We start from the raw sequence: 19,865 nt of genomic DNA, 5'->3' as shown, positions 1-19,865 counted from the left end.
TGTAAATTTGTGGCATGTGGAAAATTTCAAATAAAGTGGACTTGGTTCAGAAAAAAAAAAGAGAGAGACACAACTACTTAATGTGACTAAACCAGAGTCATCTAAAAGCATTGTTTTTTTGTAGTCACAGTAAGAGATAAAAAGGAGTCAGGCATGGTGGCACATGCCTTTAATTCCAGCAATCGTAAGGCACAGGTAGAAAAATTGCCATGAGATCAAGGTCACCTTACATCTATAGAGAATCCCAGGTCAGCCTGGGCTAGAGGGAAAGCCTACTTCAAAAACCAAAAACGGACATAGAAGGACTGGAGAGATGGCTTAGCGGTTAAGGGGCATGCCTGTGAAGCCTATGGACCCAGGTTCGATTCTCCAGGTCCCATGTAATCCAGATGCACATGGTAACACATGCATCTGGAGTTTGTTTGCAGTAGCATACCCATTCTCATTCTCTCTCTCTCTACTAAATAAAAATAAAATCTGTTTTTTTTTTTTTAAAAAAAAAAGGGGGGGGAGATAGAAGGGTTATTTAAAAAAATAAATAAATAAGCCAGGCGTGGTGGCGCATGCCTTTAATCCCAGCACTCGGGAGGCAGAGGTAGGAGGATTGCCATGAGTTCGAGGCCACCTTGAGACTTCATAGTGAATTCCAGGTCAGCCTGGGGTAGAGTGAGATCCTACCTCGAAAAACCAAATAAATAAATAAATAAATAAATAAATAAACATGCTGAGGAGATAACTCAGTAGGTAAAAGCACTTGCTGTGTAATAATGACTTGAGTCAATCTGCAGCAACCACATTAAACATCACATAATAAATATGCAGCCTGTACCAACACAGAGGTCAGTGGAGAAATGAAGGAGAACGGGCTCCCTGGTCAATGAGAGCTCCAGGATTATTGAGACTCTGTCTCAGGAAAAAGCAATAGAAGATATCCAATGTCTTCCACTAGCCTACACATGTACACAGGGAAAACACATCATACATACTACATGTGCACACATATACAATCCAAAAGGAAAAAACAAGTGGCAAGTATTCTCTACCTGACAAACATTCTCCTTGAGTGCTGCTCCTCCACCTCGTTCACCCTGCAATTTTTTGGAGACAGACATTCCAGAATCGTTTTCTACACTGTCTTCAAGAGTTTCCTTGGGGCTTCCAGCAGTTCTGTGAGTCAGCAGTTCTCCCTTGCAGAGAAAAAAAAAAGGTCCCACATCTGTATTATTGATGTCTCCTCCATCTGACCCCCTCCCTCTGGGCTGCTATTTGTCTAGCCATAAAGCACTTACAGATGTTCAGCCAATCACGCGGGCGGACTGCATGCAATGTTAGTTCTAACCCTGCTGTGATTGGGCGGGTAGTGGGCGCCTCATGCCCTGCCACTAACTGCTCTGAGGCTGTTCCACTGGAACTTTTTGAGCTGTTCCATTTATAGGTTTCACTAAGGGAGAGAAAACATTCTTAAGTTTATTTGATTACTTCTTATTTGTCCTTTCAAGATCCGTGCTTCCTAAATAATAATGCCTTCTTGGGCATTCTATTCCAGTTGGAAAGAAACACTGCATCATGATGTGTGATGCTGATCCGGATGGTTCTAACTATAATTTCACCAGAATGAAAAATCACATATAGCATCAATGTCTACACAGATGCTCAAGAAAGACGTGGTTTTAAATCTTTATTTTTCACAGCTGATGTGTACATTTTCCCAAATTAAGAAATTGGTGAACAAGGAAAAAGCTTAAGAATTTCCCACTGACTGATGTTCTCTCTACTTTAGGAGGACAATGTCTACCTCAGTCAGATGTTATGGTTACTTATAATAAGCTCTCTAGTTTTAAAAGTTGACTCCATAAGGGAATAAAGGATGACATCTTTTTATAAAAGGCCATATTCAGTTGCAACATGTATATTATTTAAGGGGGATCAGGCTCTCCACTAAATTAGAACTCTTTATACCTACTGGTACAGTCCATTCCTTGGAACACTATTCTTAAATAAACTCATGGGAGAGGGATGTGCCTTCTAATGTGAAAGGTAGCTACTCTCTGAAAGATCAAAAGATTAGGAACTGATAATACCTCTGAGTTTGGAGTCTCCTTTGATGAGTCATTTTTCATCTTTTTACACTGCATTCTGGCCATTACGTGTCTCTGTCGTTTTCGCTTCCTTGGTTTGTCATAGACCTTAGTAGTTCCTACGACAGAAAATGCTTTTAATAGCGGATCATATACATGGTCAACAACTCTTATCAATTAATAAAGGAATCTTACAGAATTATGGCAGGTTAGGGTAAAATTCAGCCTTAAAATTAATTTAACCCTAATATCATACATTAGCAAGAAAAAAAGAGAATTATTTAGCTCATGGGGAATTAAATTGTATATTTCATATTCATATACAGGTTATTTAAAAGCTATTAGATGTGCTAGGCATAGTGGCATGTGCCTTTAATCCCATCACTCAGTAGGCAGAGGTAAGGGGATTGTTGTGAGTTCAAGGAAACTCTCAGACTACATAATGAATTCCAAGTCAGCCTGGACTAGAGCAAGACCTTACCTCAAAAAAAAAAAAAAAGGAAAAAAAAAAAAGAAAGAAAAAGAAAAAACTTAGATGGAGAGGAAATACATTTACTAGTGACCAAATATTTTCTCCCTAGATTCCAAGCTTAGACAAAACAATATATCAGTACATGTTTAAAAATTAAAATTCAGCCGGGTATGGTGGCACACGCCTTTAAATCCAGCATTTAGGAGGAGGATTGCTATGAGTTCGAGGCCACCCTGAAACTCCATAGTGAATTACAGGTCAGCCTGAGCTAGAATGAGACCCTACCTCAAAAAACAAACAAAAAATAAATAAAATAAAATTCGAGATGGTAGTTTGAAACTAATTCAGGAACAGTGAGGAAAAACTGCCATGAGATACAGAAAAGCCTAGGCTGAAGAAGTCCTTCAACTAATAAATGGATAATGAAGATGATATACATTTATACAAGAGTTCTATTCAGGAGCAAAGAAGAATGAAATTATGAACTTGCAAGAGGTTCTGCCTGCACATCTTTGTGTGCACTCTCTCTCTCTTTCTCCCCTTGCAAATAAAATAAATCAAGCCAGGAGTGGTGGTGCAAGCCTTTAATCTCAGCAATCAGAAGGCAGAAATAGGAGGATCGCGGAAAGATCAAGGCCACCTTGAGACTATGTAGTGAAGTCTAGATCAGCCTGAACTAGAATGAGAACCTACCTCAGAAAGCCAAAAAAAAAGTAATATAAAAAAGTAGTAAAGGGGCCAGGCATGGTGGTGTACACCTTTAATCCCAGCACTCAGAGGCAGAGGTTGGAGGATCACTGTGACTTCAAGGCCACCCTGAGACTAAAGAGTGAATTCCAGGTCAGCCTGGGCTAGAGTGAAACCCTAACTGGGAGAAAAGAAAAAAAAAAGTTAAAAGTTAAGGGCGATTTAAGCAAGCAGAAGGCTCTGAGTTTGGTCTTCAGCAAAGGAAAAAAACATAAAAACAAAAGATTTGTAAGGATGGGCAGCAGAAAAGGCTCAGCAGTTAAGTAAGGCTTTGCCTGCAACACTTCATGACCAGAGTTCAACTTCCCAGTTATACAAGATACAAGTAAACTCAGATGCGAAAAAGCGACACATGCCAATACACTGTCTTTCTCTCTTTGCTTACAAAGAAGTCTATAAATAAATAGTATAGGAAAAGACCTAATATTATTTTCTAAGCTGTTTATTTTAAAAGTATGAAATTAGAACTGCCCTAATGACAAATATCAACATATTGCTAAAGTGGTTAGAAAATTTCCTGACATTGAACATGCTACAGAAACTGTGCATCTAGGGTCCCATGAAATGTCATCTCATAATCTTCTTGCCAACAGATCATATCAGGGGTAATACTGAAGAATGAAAAAACTGGCATTGGCTTCCAAATATTAAATTGGTAGAGGGTTGGGCTGGAGAGATGGCTTAGCGGTTCAACGCTTGCCTGTGAAGACTAAGGACCCCAGTTCGAGGCTCGATTCCCCAGGACCCACGTTAGCCAGATGCACATGGGGGCACGCACACATCTGGAATTCGTCTACAGTGGCTGGAAACCCTGGCATGCCCATTCTCTCTCTCTCTGCCTTTCTCTGTCTATTGCTGTCAAATAATTAAATAAATAAAAATAAACCAAAAAAATTTCTTTAAAAATTGGTAGAGGGAACTGGTAGACAATTTAGGTTGGGAATATCACATCACTGAATTTGATCTGGACTTAGCTCTGAACATGCCAGTATGTTGACTTTTATGTTTCTTCTATACAACAGGGGTAATACATATCCTAACTTAATAATGAATTAGACAAAATAGTTAACATTTCTACCAAAGAAGCTGATGGAGTAAGAAGTTCAATTTATAAATATTCTGTCCACTCCCCCTGCGGACAGAAACAAGATTATCACATACAGGTTCCAGGACACAGCTTCTAGTTTCAAACGGAAGATTCCTACAGCTACAATTCAATGGGTTAAAATATATGGAATTTTTCAAGCATATGCATGCTGAACAAAGGTAACAGATGTGATAAAGCAAACAGCTAGGCATAGTGGTTTGTGCATTCAGGAGGCTGAGATAGGAAGATGACCATGAATTTGAGGCTAATTGAGCTACACTGAGTTCAAGGTCATTCTGGGCTGCTACTGAAAGACCCTTCCTCAAAGGATGGACATTCAGACAGGAGGGAGGGAGGAAGATTCAAAGGGGAGAGTGGAGGGAAGAATGAAGGGAGGGAGGGAATTACCATGGGATATTGTTTATAATTATGTAAGTTGTCAATAAAAAATTAAGTTAAATTTTTTAAAAAGCTGCATTATACTATTGTCTACTTTAAATTTTCTTAATCTCAAAAATACTCACCTCTACCAAACTCTTTCAGATGAGACACAGAACATGAGTTGGCAATGCCATTCTCCAAGTGGCCAGCTTCATAGCACTATATGTAAAAAGCAACAAGATTTACTGAGGTATATAGAAAATAAACTCTTTTCCTTAAATGACCAGATTGAGAGGGAATATTGACATTGTCACGAAATCCTGGGTTAACTGTAGAAGTTTTTAAAAAATAGTATGGTAGGGGCTAGAGGGATGGCTTAACAGTTAAGGTGTTTGCCTGCAAAGCCAAAGGACTCCGGTTTGATTCCCCAGGACCCACGTTAGCCAGATGCACAAGGGGCACATGCATCTGAAGTTCGTTTGCAGTGGCTGGAGGCCCTAGCACGCCCATTCATTCTCTCTCTCTCCCTCTTTCTCTGTCAAATAAATAAATAAAATGTATTTTAAAAGAAATAGTATGGTAATCACAACACTTGGAATAGGAGAACCACAAGTTGCAGATCAGACTGGGTTGCACAGTAAGACCACACTGGAGGAATAGGGGAGGAGGGGGCACTCGACGTTAATCCCCGCAATTGGAGGCAGAAGTAGGAGGATCGCCATGTGTTAGAGGCCTCCCTGAGACTGCATAGTGAATTCCAGGTCAGCCTGGGGATAGAGTGAGACCCCACGTTGGAAAACAAAAAACTTAAAAATAATAAAATATAATCACACTCACAAGCACAACAAACAGCAAGAGAAAAAAAAATGTAACACACAAAAAACAAAACAACAATCATGCCCAGGGGGATGGACCAGTGAATAAAGTGCTGGCCAAGCAAACATGAAGCCCTAAGTTCAAAGCCTCAGTACTCAGGTAAACCGCCAGGTGAAGATTCCTATTACTAACTGATTAGCTAGGTTAGCCAAATCAGTAAGTTCTGCATTCATTTCCAAAGGAATTAACAAAAACCACCAGTCATCAACCTCTTGCCTCCATTTACACGCTGAACACATGCCTACCCACACAAATACAAACATGCATACACAAAACTTGTATGTAAACACACCACACAGCTAGCTGGGGTGATATGCACTATAATCCTAGAACTTGGAAAGTGGAACCAAAGATTCAAGGGTTCAAGGTCATCCTCATCTACACACCCAGCTAGCCTGGGCAACAGGAGACAACAGCCTGCCCATGCTGCCAGGGATGGTGACAAGCAGGGTGAACCAAGATAAGTCCAAGCAATGAAAAGTAGTGATGGTTCAGTGCTTAGCACTGTATGAGACATTAGCATCCCACCTTGCAGGGTTCAGGCCAAACTTTAGAGGAAGTGTCAGGAAGACTATAGTACTGTGGTCTCCAGGGTAAGACAAGTTTCTCTTTGGATGAATGAGGAGACTCAAAATTCATGAAGATGATGAAAATAAGAGCCAATTTAGAGCTCAGTGCAAAGCAGACATCTTTATCACGCTGTCCAAGGCTCAGGGAACATCATGGAAGTTAAGGTGACAACAGTCAGAGGATGGGGAGGCTGAAGTAACATGGGACACTATGCTCTGGACATCACAATGGAGGTGACGACCACGACACAACAAGCACACTGTTGAGCTTCTCAATACGCAACACAAAAAAGGAAGGTGAAGGGACATGACCACAACAAAGAAACATGGGACATCAAAATACAGGATAGTGTCGCACTGGGGAGGCACCAATGCCAGGGCTAGGGAGACAGCTCAGCTGTTAAGATGCTTGTTTGCAAGCCTGGTGGCCTAGGTTCTAATCAACAATATCCATGAAAAGCCAGATGTGCAAAATGGTGAATACATCTGGAGTTCACAAAAAGTGCTAAGATGCCCTAGGGCTCCTATTACCTCTCCCACTCTGCTAGCAAATATTTTTGTTTGTTTGTTTTGCAGTTTCAAGGTAGGGTTTTGCTCTGCCCTGGAATTCACTATGTAGTCTCAGGGTAATCTTGAACTCAAAGTGATCCTCCTACTACCTCTTCTTCCCAAGAGCTGGAATTAAAGGCATGTAACACCGTGCTCGTCAATTTCTTTTTTATGTTTTTAGTGAATTTTTAAAAAAATTCATTTTATTTGAAAGAGAGAGGGACAGAGAAGGAGGAAGGGAGAGAATGGGTGTGCCAGGGCCTTCAGCCACTGAAAATGAACCCCAGGCATGTGCACCAACTTGTGTATCTGGCCTATGTGTGGATATAGAATTTGGGTCCTTTGACTTTGCAGGCAAACACCTTAACTGCTAAGCCAACTCTCCAGCCCAAACTTTTATATTATTTTATTTATGAGAGAGAGAAAAAAAAGAGAATATTGGTACACCAGGGCCTCTAGTCACTGCAACTGAACTCCTGGCGTGTGGACCATCTGGTACACATGTGTCACCTTGTCCATCTGGCTTAAGTAAGCTCAGGGGAGCAGAAATTGGAAACACAGGCTTTGCAGGAAAACCCCTTAACCATTAAGCCATATCTCCAGCCCATAAATTTGGTTTAAAAAAAACAACAACAATGTTATGATGTACAACTTTCATCCCAGCACTTAGGAGGCAACAATAGTAGGATCCCTATGAGATCCTGGCCAGCCTGGGCCTACACAAATAAATAATTAAAAAAAAAAATGGAGCTGTCAAGATGGCTTAGTAGTTAAGGCATGTGCCTACAAAGCCAAAAAACCCAGGTACCATTCCCCAGGAACAACATAAGCCAGATGGACAAGGTGGAGCATGCATGCGGAGCATGGCTGGAGGCCATGGCACACTCATTCTCTTTCTTTCTTTCTCTCTCTCATGTAAGTAAATAAGAATATTACAAAAAGGGAAGAGAAAGGAAGAGTGGAGGATACTTAATAGGTTGATATTGTATATATGTAAGTACAATGGTTATAATGGGGAGGTAATATGATGGAGAATGGAATTTCAAAGGGGAATGTGTGGGGGTGGGGAGGGAGGGAATTACCATGGGATATATTTTATAATCATGGAAAATGTTAATAAAAATTTAAAAATTTTTTTAAAAAAAGAATATTACCAAAAAAAAACTGAGAGGACTTAGCATTTAAGGAGTTTGCATGTGAAGCCCAAAGACTAGAGTTTGGTGCTGGAAAACCCATGTAAGCCAGATGCTCATGGTTGCACATGCATCTGAAGTTCGTTTGCAGTGGCTACAGGTCCTGGCATGTCCATCCCCCACCAACAGAAAGAAGAATAAAAATAAAATAAAAACACATTTGAAAAAAGAAATAAAGGGGGTAGAAATATGGCTGAGCAATTAAGGCATTTGCAGCAGTGCCTAAGGACCCATATTCAATTCCCCAATACTTACATAAATCCAGATGAACCAGGAGGTGAATGTATCTGGATTTCATACTTACAGTGACTAAAATCCCTGACGTGCCCATTCTCTCTATATATCAGCTTCTAACTCTCACTATCTTATAAAAATTAATAAAAGTAGGAGCTGGAGAAAGGCCTCAGCAGTTAAGGAAACTACCTGCAATGCCTAAGGACTCAGGTTCAATTCCCCAGAACCCACGAAAGCTAAATGCACAAGGTGGTACATGCATCTGTAGTTCATTTCCAGTGGCTGGAGGCCCTGGTGTACCCATTTCTTGACCCCCACCCTGCCACTGACTCTCTCTCTCTCTCTCTCTTTCTTTCTCTAAAAAAAAAAAAAAGGTTAATGATATGTGTGTGTACAAATATGTCGTATGAAAAACATTACTTTGTATACTAACCTAAGAAATTAATTTAGGAAAAAGTATAATACCTGGTTTATATTGGTCAGAAAAACAACTATTGATATGGAAAAATAAATTCAGGGCTTGTTCAATGGTTAAGGTATTTGCCTGCAAAGCCTAGGAACCCTAGTTTGATTCTCCAGGTCCCACATAAGTCAGATGCACAAGGTGGCACAAGCGTCCAGAGTTTGTTTGCAGTGGCTTGGAGGTCCTGATGCTCCCTTTCTCTCTCTCACAATCAAATACAAATAAAAATACATTTTTAATATAGAAAAACATTCAAAACTGGGCTGTGGTGGGGAGGACAGTGGCAAAGTGCTTGCCTAGCATGCATGAGGACCTAGCTTCAATTTCTAGCACACCCACCTCTAAAAGGAACCCTCAAAACTTCCAAGTATAGTGACACATGTATTTAATTCCAGCACTCAGGAGACTGAAAGAGAAGCACTGGGGGAGTACCAAGTCAGTCTAACCCTCCTCCTGCAAAAAAAAAACCCCACAAATAATGGGTTCTCACTAGCATACATTAATCACTCTGTAGGCAAGACAAGCCTTGAAATCACAAACCTCCTGATTCATGTTCCAAAGTGGCTGAGATTACAAGGCTTGCTTGCCACCAGGCCTAGCTGGAGAGAGCCTTGGTTTTCAACCAGAGTGGGGAACTGACTGACAGGAGGTGAAAGATAACTTTCTGGAGTGATGATCAATATGTACTATACTTACATGGTATATATATAATTGTCTAAAGCTATCAAAAAAGAATTAGGACCTATTCCTTTAACTGGTGTAAATTATATCTTCTTCAAAACAAAAACAGATCTGGGGATTATTATATTTTTATTAGTATTATAATTTTAATATAAATTAAAACAACAAGAGCCAGGCGTGATGGCCCATGCCTTTAATGCCACCACTCGGGAGGCAGAGGTAGGAGGAGAATACATAGTGAATTCCAGGTCAGCCTGAACTAGAGACCCTACCTCAAAAACCAAAAACACTGCAGAGCCCAGTGTGGTGGTGCATGCCTTTAGTCCCAGCACATGGGAGGCAGAGGTAGCAGGATCGCTGTGAATTTATGGCCACCTGAGAATACAGTGTGAATTCCAGGTCAACCTGAGCTACAGTAAGACTATACCTTGGAAAACCAAAAACAAATAAATAAAAGGAAAATTAAAAATTAAAACTTTGGGGCTAGAGAAAGGTCTTAGCAGTTAAAGCACTTGCCTACTAAAAGTGAGGAACCAGGTTTGATTTTCCTGTACACACATAAAGCCAGATGCACTAGGTGAGGAATACATGTGGAATTTATTTGTACTGGTTAGAGGCACTGAAATGCCCTCTATCTTCCCACCCACAAAAATAAATAAATAAATAAATAAATGCATAAATGAATAAATAAATAAATAAATAAAACAAATGAGCCTGGGCTAGAATGAGACACTACCTAGTAAAACCTAATTAAATAAATAAAATTTTTAAAAACTTAAAAATACATGTAATATGCTTTCTATACCTTATGAAGCATTTACTCACAAACATTAATTTTTTTGTTTATTTTCATTTATTTATTTGAGAGCAACAGAGAGAGAGAGAGAATGGGTGCATCAGGGCCTCCAGCCACTGCAAATGAACTCCAGATGCATGCGTCACCTTGTGCATGTGGATACTGGGAATCGAGCCTCAAACCAGGGTCCTTAGACTTCACAGGCAAGCACTTAACCACTAAGCCATCTCTCCAGACACCAATACTTAAAATTTTAAACTCTCTCTCTCTGCCTGTTTCTCATAAATAAGTAAAATATTAACTAAGCACTTACAACATTTTGCAACTTTTGCATTTTGAGGTGTGACAGAAAAACAATTTAAATTTGTTATTTTAATAACTATATGGAGACAATCTCTACTTACCATAATTCTCAGAAAACTCAACGTAACTGTCTTTTTTCAATTTTTAATATTATAATGATGCATTTATTTATTTATTTGAGAGACAGAGAAAGAAAGAGGCAAATAGAGAGAGAGAGAGAGAGAGAGAATGGGCATACCATGACCTCCAGTCATTGCAAACAAACTCCAGACACATGCACCCCCCTGTGTATCTGGATTTACATGGGTACTGGGAATCAAATCTGGGTCTTAGGCTTTGCTAGCAAAAGACTTAACCACTAAGCCATCTCTCCAGCTCCATAACTAGTTACTAAGTGAAAAAATTTTCATGTAAAGAAGCACTTTATGTCTTCTCATCAGAGTATGGAAATTACCAGGATTACCACTCCCTGCTATGAGACTGGGATAGCTACTCAAATAACTTTCACAGCTACTAAGTACCATGCAGGTTGGGAGCACATACACATGTTGGAAAAGGAGTGAGTCACTTCCAGAGATGAGGTGAGATAGAATGAAGTTCTATCACATTACAAATGTGTCTGTGTGTTAAACTTATGAGCGGCGTATTTCTAGAATTTTCCATTTAATATTTTCCATAATGACTTACTTGAAACTATAGAAAGCAAAACTACAAACAAAGGAGGTAATTCTATATACACAAGATTAAAAATATTACTGAAAGGTTACTTATATTTTTTAAATCCTGTGTTTTCTGGGTTTAGTCCTATGTTACAATTGACAAAAATCAACATACCTTTTTAGAAAGGCCCAACTCTCCCTTCTTGGGCATAAATCCAGTGTCTAAATCATTGGATTCAAGGAGTTTCTTAGTTGGTTTTCTTTGACGCTTACTTTCATAGTTTCCTGAAATGTACATGCCTTTTCTTAGATGATTCAGAAACAGTGCATGAGGTAATATTCCAAAATTGGTATAATAAAAAAGGAATAACTAGGCAACAGGGAAGACATAAACTAGCATAAAGATGTTCTTTTGTGGGTTTGTTTAGGTTTGTTGTAGCAGGATCTGATCTAGCCCAGGCTGGTCTTGAACTAGTGATGATCATCCTACCTCAGCTCAAAAACCTGAGGATAAAGGGGTGCATGTACTTACACCATGCCTCCTGTTTTTTGTTTTGTTTTTTTTTTTGGTTAATTTCTTTCTAAGACCAGTTTTTATTTTGTAGGCTGGCATCAAACTTGCTATGTATCCAAGGATGATAAATTATAAAGTTCTGATCCTCATGTTCAGCTTATGTGGCACTGGGGATCAAACACAGGGGTTCATAACACACAGAACAAATGGAAAATCAAAAGGGCCAAACTGAATTTATGGCCTTTCACTGGTAGGAAAGAAGAAGTGAAGTAGACTAGGGCTGTAATACTTGTTTTGCTCATAATTTTTGTTGTCGTTGTTTATTTTCATTTATTTATTTGAGAGCAACAGAGAGATAGAATGGGTCCATCAGGGCCTCCAGCCACTGCAAATGAAGTCCAGATGAATGCGCCACCTTGTGCATATGGATACTGGGAATCGAGCCTCGAACCAGGGCCCTTAGACTTCACAGGCTGGGCGTGGTGGTACACGCCTTTAATCCCAGCACTCAGGAGACAGAAGTAGGAGGATCACCTTGAATTCAAGGCTATCCTAAAACTACATAGTGAATTCCAGGTCAGTCTGAGCTAGATAGAGACCCTACCTTCAAAGACCAAATGATAAAAATAAATAAAACAGGACTGGGGAGATGGCTTAGCAAGGATTAAGGCACTTGCCTATAAAGCCCAAGGACCCAGGTTTAATTCCCTAGGGCCCACGCAAGTAAGATGCACAAAGTGGTGCATGCATCTGGAGATCATTTGCAGAGGTTGAAGGCCCTTGGCATGCCCATTCTGTCTCTCTCTCCCTCTTCCTATCTCAAATATATAAAAATATTAAAAAATAATAATAATAAAATAAAATAAAACAAAGGTTAAATGAAAAGACTCCTAAATACCTTAGAAGAAAAGAAAAGAAACCAGGCTTGGTGATGCATGCCTTAAATCCCAGCACTTGGGAGGCAGCAGTAGGAGAACTGCAGTGAGTTTGAGGCCATCCTGAGAATACAGAGTGAATTCCTGGTCACCCTGGGCCACAGAGAGGCCCTGCTTGAAAAAACGAATACAAAAGCAAAACAAAAACAAAAGGGCTGGAGAGATGACTTAGCAGTTAAGGCACTTGCCAGAAAAGATAAAGGACCCAGTTTTGATTACCCAGTACCCACATAAAGCCAGATGCATAAAGTGGCACATGTGTCTGGAGTTCATATGCAGTGGCTAAGAGGCCCTGGTGTACTCATTCTCTCTCTCTAATAAAAAGTATATATATTAAAAGAACAAAGAAAATGAAATAGACTATTAATACAATTTGGCACTCAAATTGTAATGATCTACACCTTGGGTGTGTGTGTGTGTGTGTGTGTATGCACACTCATGCAGGCACAAAGTTCAAATGTGGAGATAAGAGGACAAACCTTGGATATTGGTCCTCCCTTTGTTTCTTGTTTGACGTTGTTCACTGCTGCACTGAGAAGCTAGCTGGTCTGGGCAGAGTTCTTATTTTTCTGCCTCCCAGCTTCTTTAGACAAACTGGAATTGTAGAAACCTACCACAGCATCTGGCTTTACATGGGTTCTGGAGATCTGAACTCAATCATTTATTTTTGCCTAGCAAGTGCTTTAGCACTGGACAATGCCCAGAACACCTCTTTCTTTAAGATATTTGTTTGTTGTTTGCATGTGTGTGTGCACATACTGCCTCGTGCCACTGAAAACCAACTTCTGTTCAGCTGCCATGGGAAGGTTGGGAATTGAACCCAGGCTAGAAGGCTTTGCTTGCAACCTTTAACCACTAAGCCACCTTTTAAGTCTCCCGCTTTCTTATTCCTTTAAATTTTTTCTAGGATTGGGGATCACTAAGTGAGTGGTAGCGCACTCTCTTTCAAATAAATAAATAATCTAAAAAATCTTTGAGGATTGGGGATATAGCTAGCTGAATGATGGCAAGCTTGCCTAGCATGTGTGAAGCGAAGAAGAAAGGAGAAGGAGAAGGAGAAGGAGAAGGAGAAGAAGAGGAAGGAAGAAGGAAGAAGGAAGAAGAAGGAAGAAGAAGGAAGAAGAAGGAAGAAGAAGAAGAGGAGGAAGAAGAGGAGGAGGAGGAGGGGGAGGAAGAAATAATCAAGGTCTTTTAGTTTCTACCTTACTAGTATAAGCCTATTGTTAAATAGTATGAAATGTAAAAATAGCAGATTTGTATCCAAAATTTCAGATTAAAAAAAAAAATCTTCCCATTCCCTGGATGACTTTTATATCCAATAGTCAAATGGTGTCTAAAGCAATAAGTAAATATGTTTTAAGTTTAATTCTTCTCATGTGACATGCAGGTAAAAAAAAAAATCAAAAAGTGAAAAGCAATAAGTAACTTCTAAGGAATAACAAAACTTATTAAATGTAAATAGGTAAAGTAAGACATTATTAACTACATGATGAAACAAGTTCAGAGGTTAAGCAACTACCCAAGTAATGCAGAGATGGTAAAAGTGTGGCTAGAGCTTAGGTCTAAAGTGTTTACTCCATTAGTGTACACTACCCTTCCCCAAAATGTTACTCCAACATTTGGCTCACATATAGCTGATAAGAAATCATGGTAAGCAAAATGTAAAGCAAGTACAACAGTATTCAAAATTTGTCTACAACAAATTAATCTGTAGTCACAAAATATATCAAATTACCCAATTTAAAGATTTCCAGAGGACTGGGGAATGGGTAATTATAGATAGTCAAAATGTTAGCTTTGTAACAAGACATACTAGATTTTCCTTACTGTCTGCCTATACACAGAGATCCCACATCTCCACCTTACCTGATGTTTTAACAAGCAATCCCACAGATTCAAGGGCAGGCCGCGGGGAGACTTCTGGAGCCACAGGCACAGACAAGGTCAGCTGTGGCAACTCAGCATGTCCACCTCCAAGATCTGACTGAGCCAAGGGCCCTTCCAAAAAAGGAGCCTCTCTTTCAAGAACTGGAGGCTCTTCTTTAGTTGAAATCAAAGAATTCTCATCCACCTGTTTGTTCTGAGCATTAGCTCGACATCGGGATAGGTTTTCCTCTTCACAGCGGGAACTTACCTAAAAACAGTATAAACAGAAGGTACAAGCCCAAATATTAAGAATTTGACAAGGGCTGGAGAAATGGATTAGCAGTTATGATATTTTGCCTGCAAAGCCAAAGGACCCAGTATCAATTTCACAGGACTCATGTAAGCCAGATGCACAAGGTGGCACATGTGTCTGGAATTCACTGTGGTGGCCTTATCCTAGAACCATGCATTATTAATGATAAGTAGATATATAAAGAATAGGAGGGAGGGAATTACCATGGGATATATTTTATAATCATGGAAAATGTTAATAAAAATTAAAAAAAAAAAATAGAATAAATTCTGTTAAACTAAGAAAAAAAAGAATTTCACAAAATAATGCACTTCCAGGCTGGGAAGACAGGTCACTGTAAAGTGGTGGCTGCAAAAGCCTGAAACCTCCAGTTTTAATCCGCAGAACCCATGTAAAACCACATACATGAGGCAAGGGGCTATAATCCCAGTGTCTGCAGTGAGGAGGAGGCAAGGGCAGGAGAATCCCAGAGTTCCAGTGCCAGCTACCTTGGCAAATACAATGGTAAGTGAAAACTCTGCCTAAAAACAAATGAAAAGCAAAGACTAACACTAGAGGTTGTACTCAGACATCCACAGGTCCTCCACAGAACACACATGCACACATTCACACATATGGAAAGACACAAGCAAGCGTGCGAGGGTGCACACATGCACGCGCACACACACACGAAATGAATGTTAAGTGAAATCTTGGCTCAATAATTAATAGTGTGCTTATTATGAGTAAATTAATAAATGCATTTGTATAATTTTTATCCAATGTACACTTTGGTTCGGTGTTTTTCTTGTCCAGTTTCTTAAGAGACATTTTCATCCATCTCAATCACTTCCTAAATTTAGTGGAAGAATTCTTGTAGGCATCTTATGCAATCCTACAGTAATACTAATTCTGCAATACAGGAGAAAAGGGATTCCATCATGATTCATACAATAGTTTGATATTCATTTAAAAAAAATATTGATTAGCCAGGAGTGAGAGGCACATGCCTTTAATCCCAGCAGTTTGGAGGCAGAGGTAGGAGGACTGCCGTGAATTCCAGGCCACCCTGAGACAACACAGCGAATTCCAGGTGAGACCCTACCTCGGAAAGCCAAAAAAAAAGCATATATATATTTGAGAGAGAGCAAGAAAGAGACAGAGCAAGAAGTGGGAAGGGAGACTATGTGAGACACAATGGCCACACCAAGTCCTCCAGCTGTTGTGAACATATTCCAGATGCATGCAACACTTATATACCTAGCTTTATGTGCATACTGGGGAAATCAAACCAGGGTCCTATAATCTTCACAGGTCAATGCCTCAAGCGCTAAGCCATCTTTCCATCCGTTGACATTTATGTTGCCCATGTGGTGATTCTCATTCATTAGTGTTTAGGATAAAGCTTACAAATAATATGTACTCATTTCAAATTTAAAAACAGGGGCTGGAGAGGTGGCTCAGCAGTTAAGACACTTGCCTTCAAAGCCTAATGATCAGGGTTTGATTCCTCAGTACCCACACAAAACAAGATGCACAAAGTCGTGCATGCATCTTGGATGAAGTTTGTTTGAAGTAGCTAGAGACCCTGATATGCCTTTTCTCTCTCGCGCGCTCCCTGTTTGAAAGTAAATAAAGCCGGCATGGTGATGCAACCTTTAATCCCAGCACTTAGGAAGCAGAGGTATCAGGATCGCCATGAGTTCAAAGCTACCATGAGACTACAAAGTGTATTTATTCCAGGTCAGCCTGTGCTAGAGCAGAACCCTACTTGAAACAACAATCAAAACAAAAAAAAAAGTAAATAAAAATATTAATAAGAGCCAGGTGTGGTGGCGTACACCTTTAATCCCAGCACTCAGCAGACAGAGATAGGAGGATCACTATGTGTTCCAGGCCATCCTGAGACTACCAAGTGAATTCCAGGTCAGCCTGGGCTACTGTGAGACCCTACCTCAAAAAACAAAAACAAAAAATATATATAATTTATAAAGATAACAGGGTGTAGTAGCACATGCCTTTAATCTCAGCACTTAGGAGGCTGAGCTAGGAGGATCGATGTCTGTTTGAGCCCAGCCTGGGACTACAGGGTAAGTTCCAGGACAACCAACATTCTCCTCTGGCTTCTGAAAGCACCGACAGAACACACATCAGTAAAACCACATTATGCATAAACATGTGTATACACCAAAACAAAAAGACTACACACACACACCATAATTTAGACTCTTTTATATATTCTCTAAATAAATAATACATAGCACATACAATATTAGAAGTTTTTCAATAATAAATAAGTTGAAAAGGCAAGATCCCAGTTAAGGACATAATTATCTTACAAGGATAAAATGAAGCTAAAGGTAAAACAGAAATCTACAGGAAAGATCAATGTATTTTTGTTAAAATATGAAAACATACCTTATGAACTTGTTCCTGTATCTTCTTTTGTTTTTTCTTAGGAGCAAATATCTGATCATATTCTTCTGTATATTCCAGAAGCCATTTGCTTGGCTTCCTAAGGCGTTTCTTTTCAGACCGCCCAGCTGAAAGGAAAAATAATTTCAACAATAAGAAGCTGGAGGTAAACCCACAATTTAGGAAACCATGCCTACACTTTACCCACCCCTCTCACATAATGCAATGCAGCCACGCAACTGTCTGAACTGCTGAGCCATCTCCCCAGTGCCAATTCCTCTAATCATTAAACTGAACCTCACATCCTCTACATCACTATAAGATAAGTATAAATCTAAAAACAGAAAAGCACTGTACAGATCAAGTAAGCAGGAACAAGTATATGATCATGTTCTTCTGAATAAGAAACACCTTAGGAACTAGGCATAGTGGCTAAGGAAGCAGCAGGACTATGGTTTAAGGATAACCTGGGCTACACATTTTTTGTTACAGATAAGACTAGGTGGAAGAGTGAGACCTTGCCAATATCTGTAAATCAATCAATCAGGGAGGGGAAAAAAAGAGGGAGAGAAGAAGGAAGGGATAAATGGATGACTGATTGTTTTAGAAGCAAGCATGTGACTTCTAGGATATACAGATGGATGTAATCTGATGTTTTTCAGAGTGCATGCGCACGCGTATGCGTGTATACACTAGTGTCGCTTCCACTGGCAAATAAATGTCACATGCAAGAAACACTTTTAATGTTCATACGTATATATTAATTCTACTCTCACTTTTGGTACAGAACCTTCTCTGTTCATATGGCAGTGACCATGGGATGACACAGAAAGCATCATGGTGCTGGGAAGAAGTGACAGGAATGCTCAGCAATGAAATTTCTCAATCACACCTTCCAAGGCTCAGGGTCCATTGCGGAAGAGGTGGCAGAAAGAACGTAAGAGTCAAAGGAAGGGTAGGACTCCTTACAACGTGCTCCCCCCAGACACAAAATGGCCTGAATATCCATGACCTCACAGTGCCTGACACTACCTACACAAGACCATCATAATAGGAGGAAAATATCATGACATCCAAATAAGAGAGAGAGACTGATTGAGAGGAGGAGGGGATATGATGGAGAATGGAGTTTCAAAGGGGAAAGTGGGAGAAGGGAGGGCATTACCATGGGATATTGTTTATAATCATGGAAGTTGTTAATAAAATAAAGAAAGAAATTTAAAAAGTATAAAAAAATTAAAAATAAATAAAAATTTAAAGAAAGAGTGAGACCATACCTGGGGCGGGGGGCAACTAAAACAAATGAGACAATCAATACATTAACTAAATTAAAACCTAAGGACACATGTTCAAAGACCCAGTATCCATGTAAGCCAGATGCACAAGGTGGTGGGTGTGTCTGGGAATTCGTTTGCACTGGCTAGAGGCCCTGGAATGCCTAGTATCTCTCTTTCTCTACCTTTCTCTGGCTCTCTCTTAAAGTAATGAATAAATATTTAAAAAAAAAAAAAAAAACAACTAGCCGGGCATGGTGGATAAAGACGCTAATACTAGAACTTGAGAGGCAGAGGTAGGAGGATCGCCGTGAGTTCAAGGCCACCCTGAGAATACATAGTGAATTCCAGGTCAGCCTGGGCTAGAGTGAGACCCCTACCTCGGGGAGGGGAGTGATGGGGGGAACTGAGGCTAAAACTGGGCATGGTGGAGTATGCCTTTAATCCCAGCCATGGGAGGTAAATGCAGGAGGATCACTCTGAGTTCAAAGCCACTCTGACAGTACATAGTGAAGCCCCTACCTTGCAAAACTACCAAAAACAACCTGAGGCTAAAGAATACAAATGAGGGCTAGAGAAATGGCTTAGTAGTTAAGGCATTTATTTGGCTACAAAGCCAAAAGGACACAGGTTTGATAGATACCCCAGTAGCTACATAAGCTAGATGCACAAGGTGGTACATGCATCTGGAGTTTATTTGCAGTGGTTGGAGGCCCTAGTGCAATCATTCTCTCTATATATGCATCTCTATCGCTCTCTCTCAAAAATAAATAAAAAAAGCCGGGCGTGGTGGCACACGCCTTTAATCCCAGCACTCGGGAGGCAGAGGTAGGAGGATCGCCGAGTGTTCGAGGCCACCCTGAGACTACATAGTGAATTCCAGGTCAGCCTGAGCCAGAGTGAGACCCTACCTCGAAAAACCAAAAAAAAAAAATAAATTAAGTAAATAAATAAATAAATAAAAAAGAATACAGCCTGGTGTGATGGTGCATGCCTTTAATCCCAGCACTTGGTTGTCATGAGTTCAAGGCCACCCTGAGGCTACTAGTGAATTCCAGGTCAGCCTGGGCTATAACAAAACTCTATCACCAAAAAAATAATAATCATAATATAATTGAATTGAAAAATTAATTAGAAGCATTTTTTGAGGCAAGCCCAACAAACTGCCTTTTTTATGTGAGAGGGAGAGAGTGAGATGGGAGCAAGAAAGAATTGGACCAGCAGGGCCTCTCATCACTGCAATTGAACTGTGAATTGAATTGTGCCTCCTTGTGTGCATGTGTGACCTTGCACACTTGCATCACTGTGCGTCTTAAATGGGACCTGGAGAGTCGAACAAGTGTCCTTAGGTTTGCAGGCAATTGCCTTAACCACTGCTAAGTCATCTCTCCACCCCTAGTTATATGCACTTTAACAATGAACTTGACCAAGCAGGGGGAAAAGAAAACCAGCAAACTCAAAGCACATGTAACTTAAAGGGC

The 19,865-nt window shown here is 40.0% G+C and overlaps 1 protein-coding gene across 8 annotated transcripts in view; it reads right to left on the bottom strand.

Annotated features, from left to right (window-relative positions):
- Positions 1–19,865, bottom strand: part of Nsd1 (nuclear receptor binding SET domain protein 1) — a 135,655-nt gene that overhangs the window by 57,319 nt on the left and 58,471 nt on the right. For all 8 annotated transcript variants that reach the window (XM_004665049.2, XM_045152085.1, XM_045152084.1 and 5 more), the window contains 6 exons: positions 17,114–17,238; positions 14,404–14,671; positions 11,264–11,373; positions 4,909–4,984; positions 2,082–2,197; positions 1,044–1,187 (listed from right to left, as the gene is read on the bottom strand). In XM_004665049.2, the coding sequence (XP_004665106.2) occupies positions 1,044–1,187; positions 2,082–2,197; positions 4,909–4,984; positions 11,264–11,373; positions 14,404–14,671; positions 17,114–17,238 (839 nt within the window). The remainder of the gene's footprint in view (positions 1–1,043; positions 1,188–2,081; positions 2,198–4,908; positions 4,985–11,263; positions 11,374–14,403; positions 14,672–17,113; positions 17,239–19,865) is intronic.

This window comes from Jaculus jaculus, chromosome 6 (assembly GCF_020740685.1).
Source record: "Jaculus jaculus isolate mJacJac1 chromosome 6, mJacJac1.mat.Y.cur, whole genome shotgun sequence".
Classification (NCBI taxonomy): Eukaryota; Metazoa; Chordata; class Mammalia; order Rodentia; family Dipodidae; genus Jaculus; species Jaculus jaculus.
The sequence above is the reverse complement of the archived record's forward strand: the minus strand, read 5'-3'. Positions and strand labels throughout refer to the sequence as shown.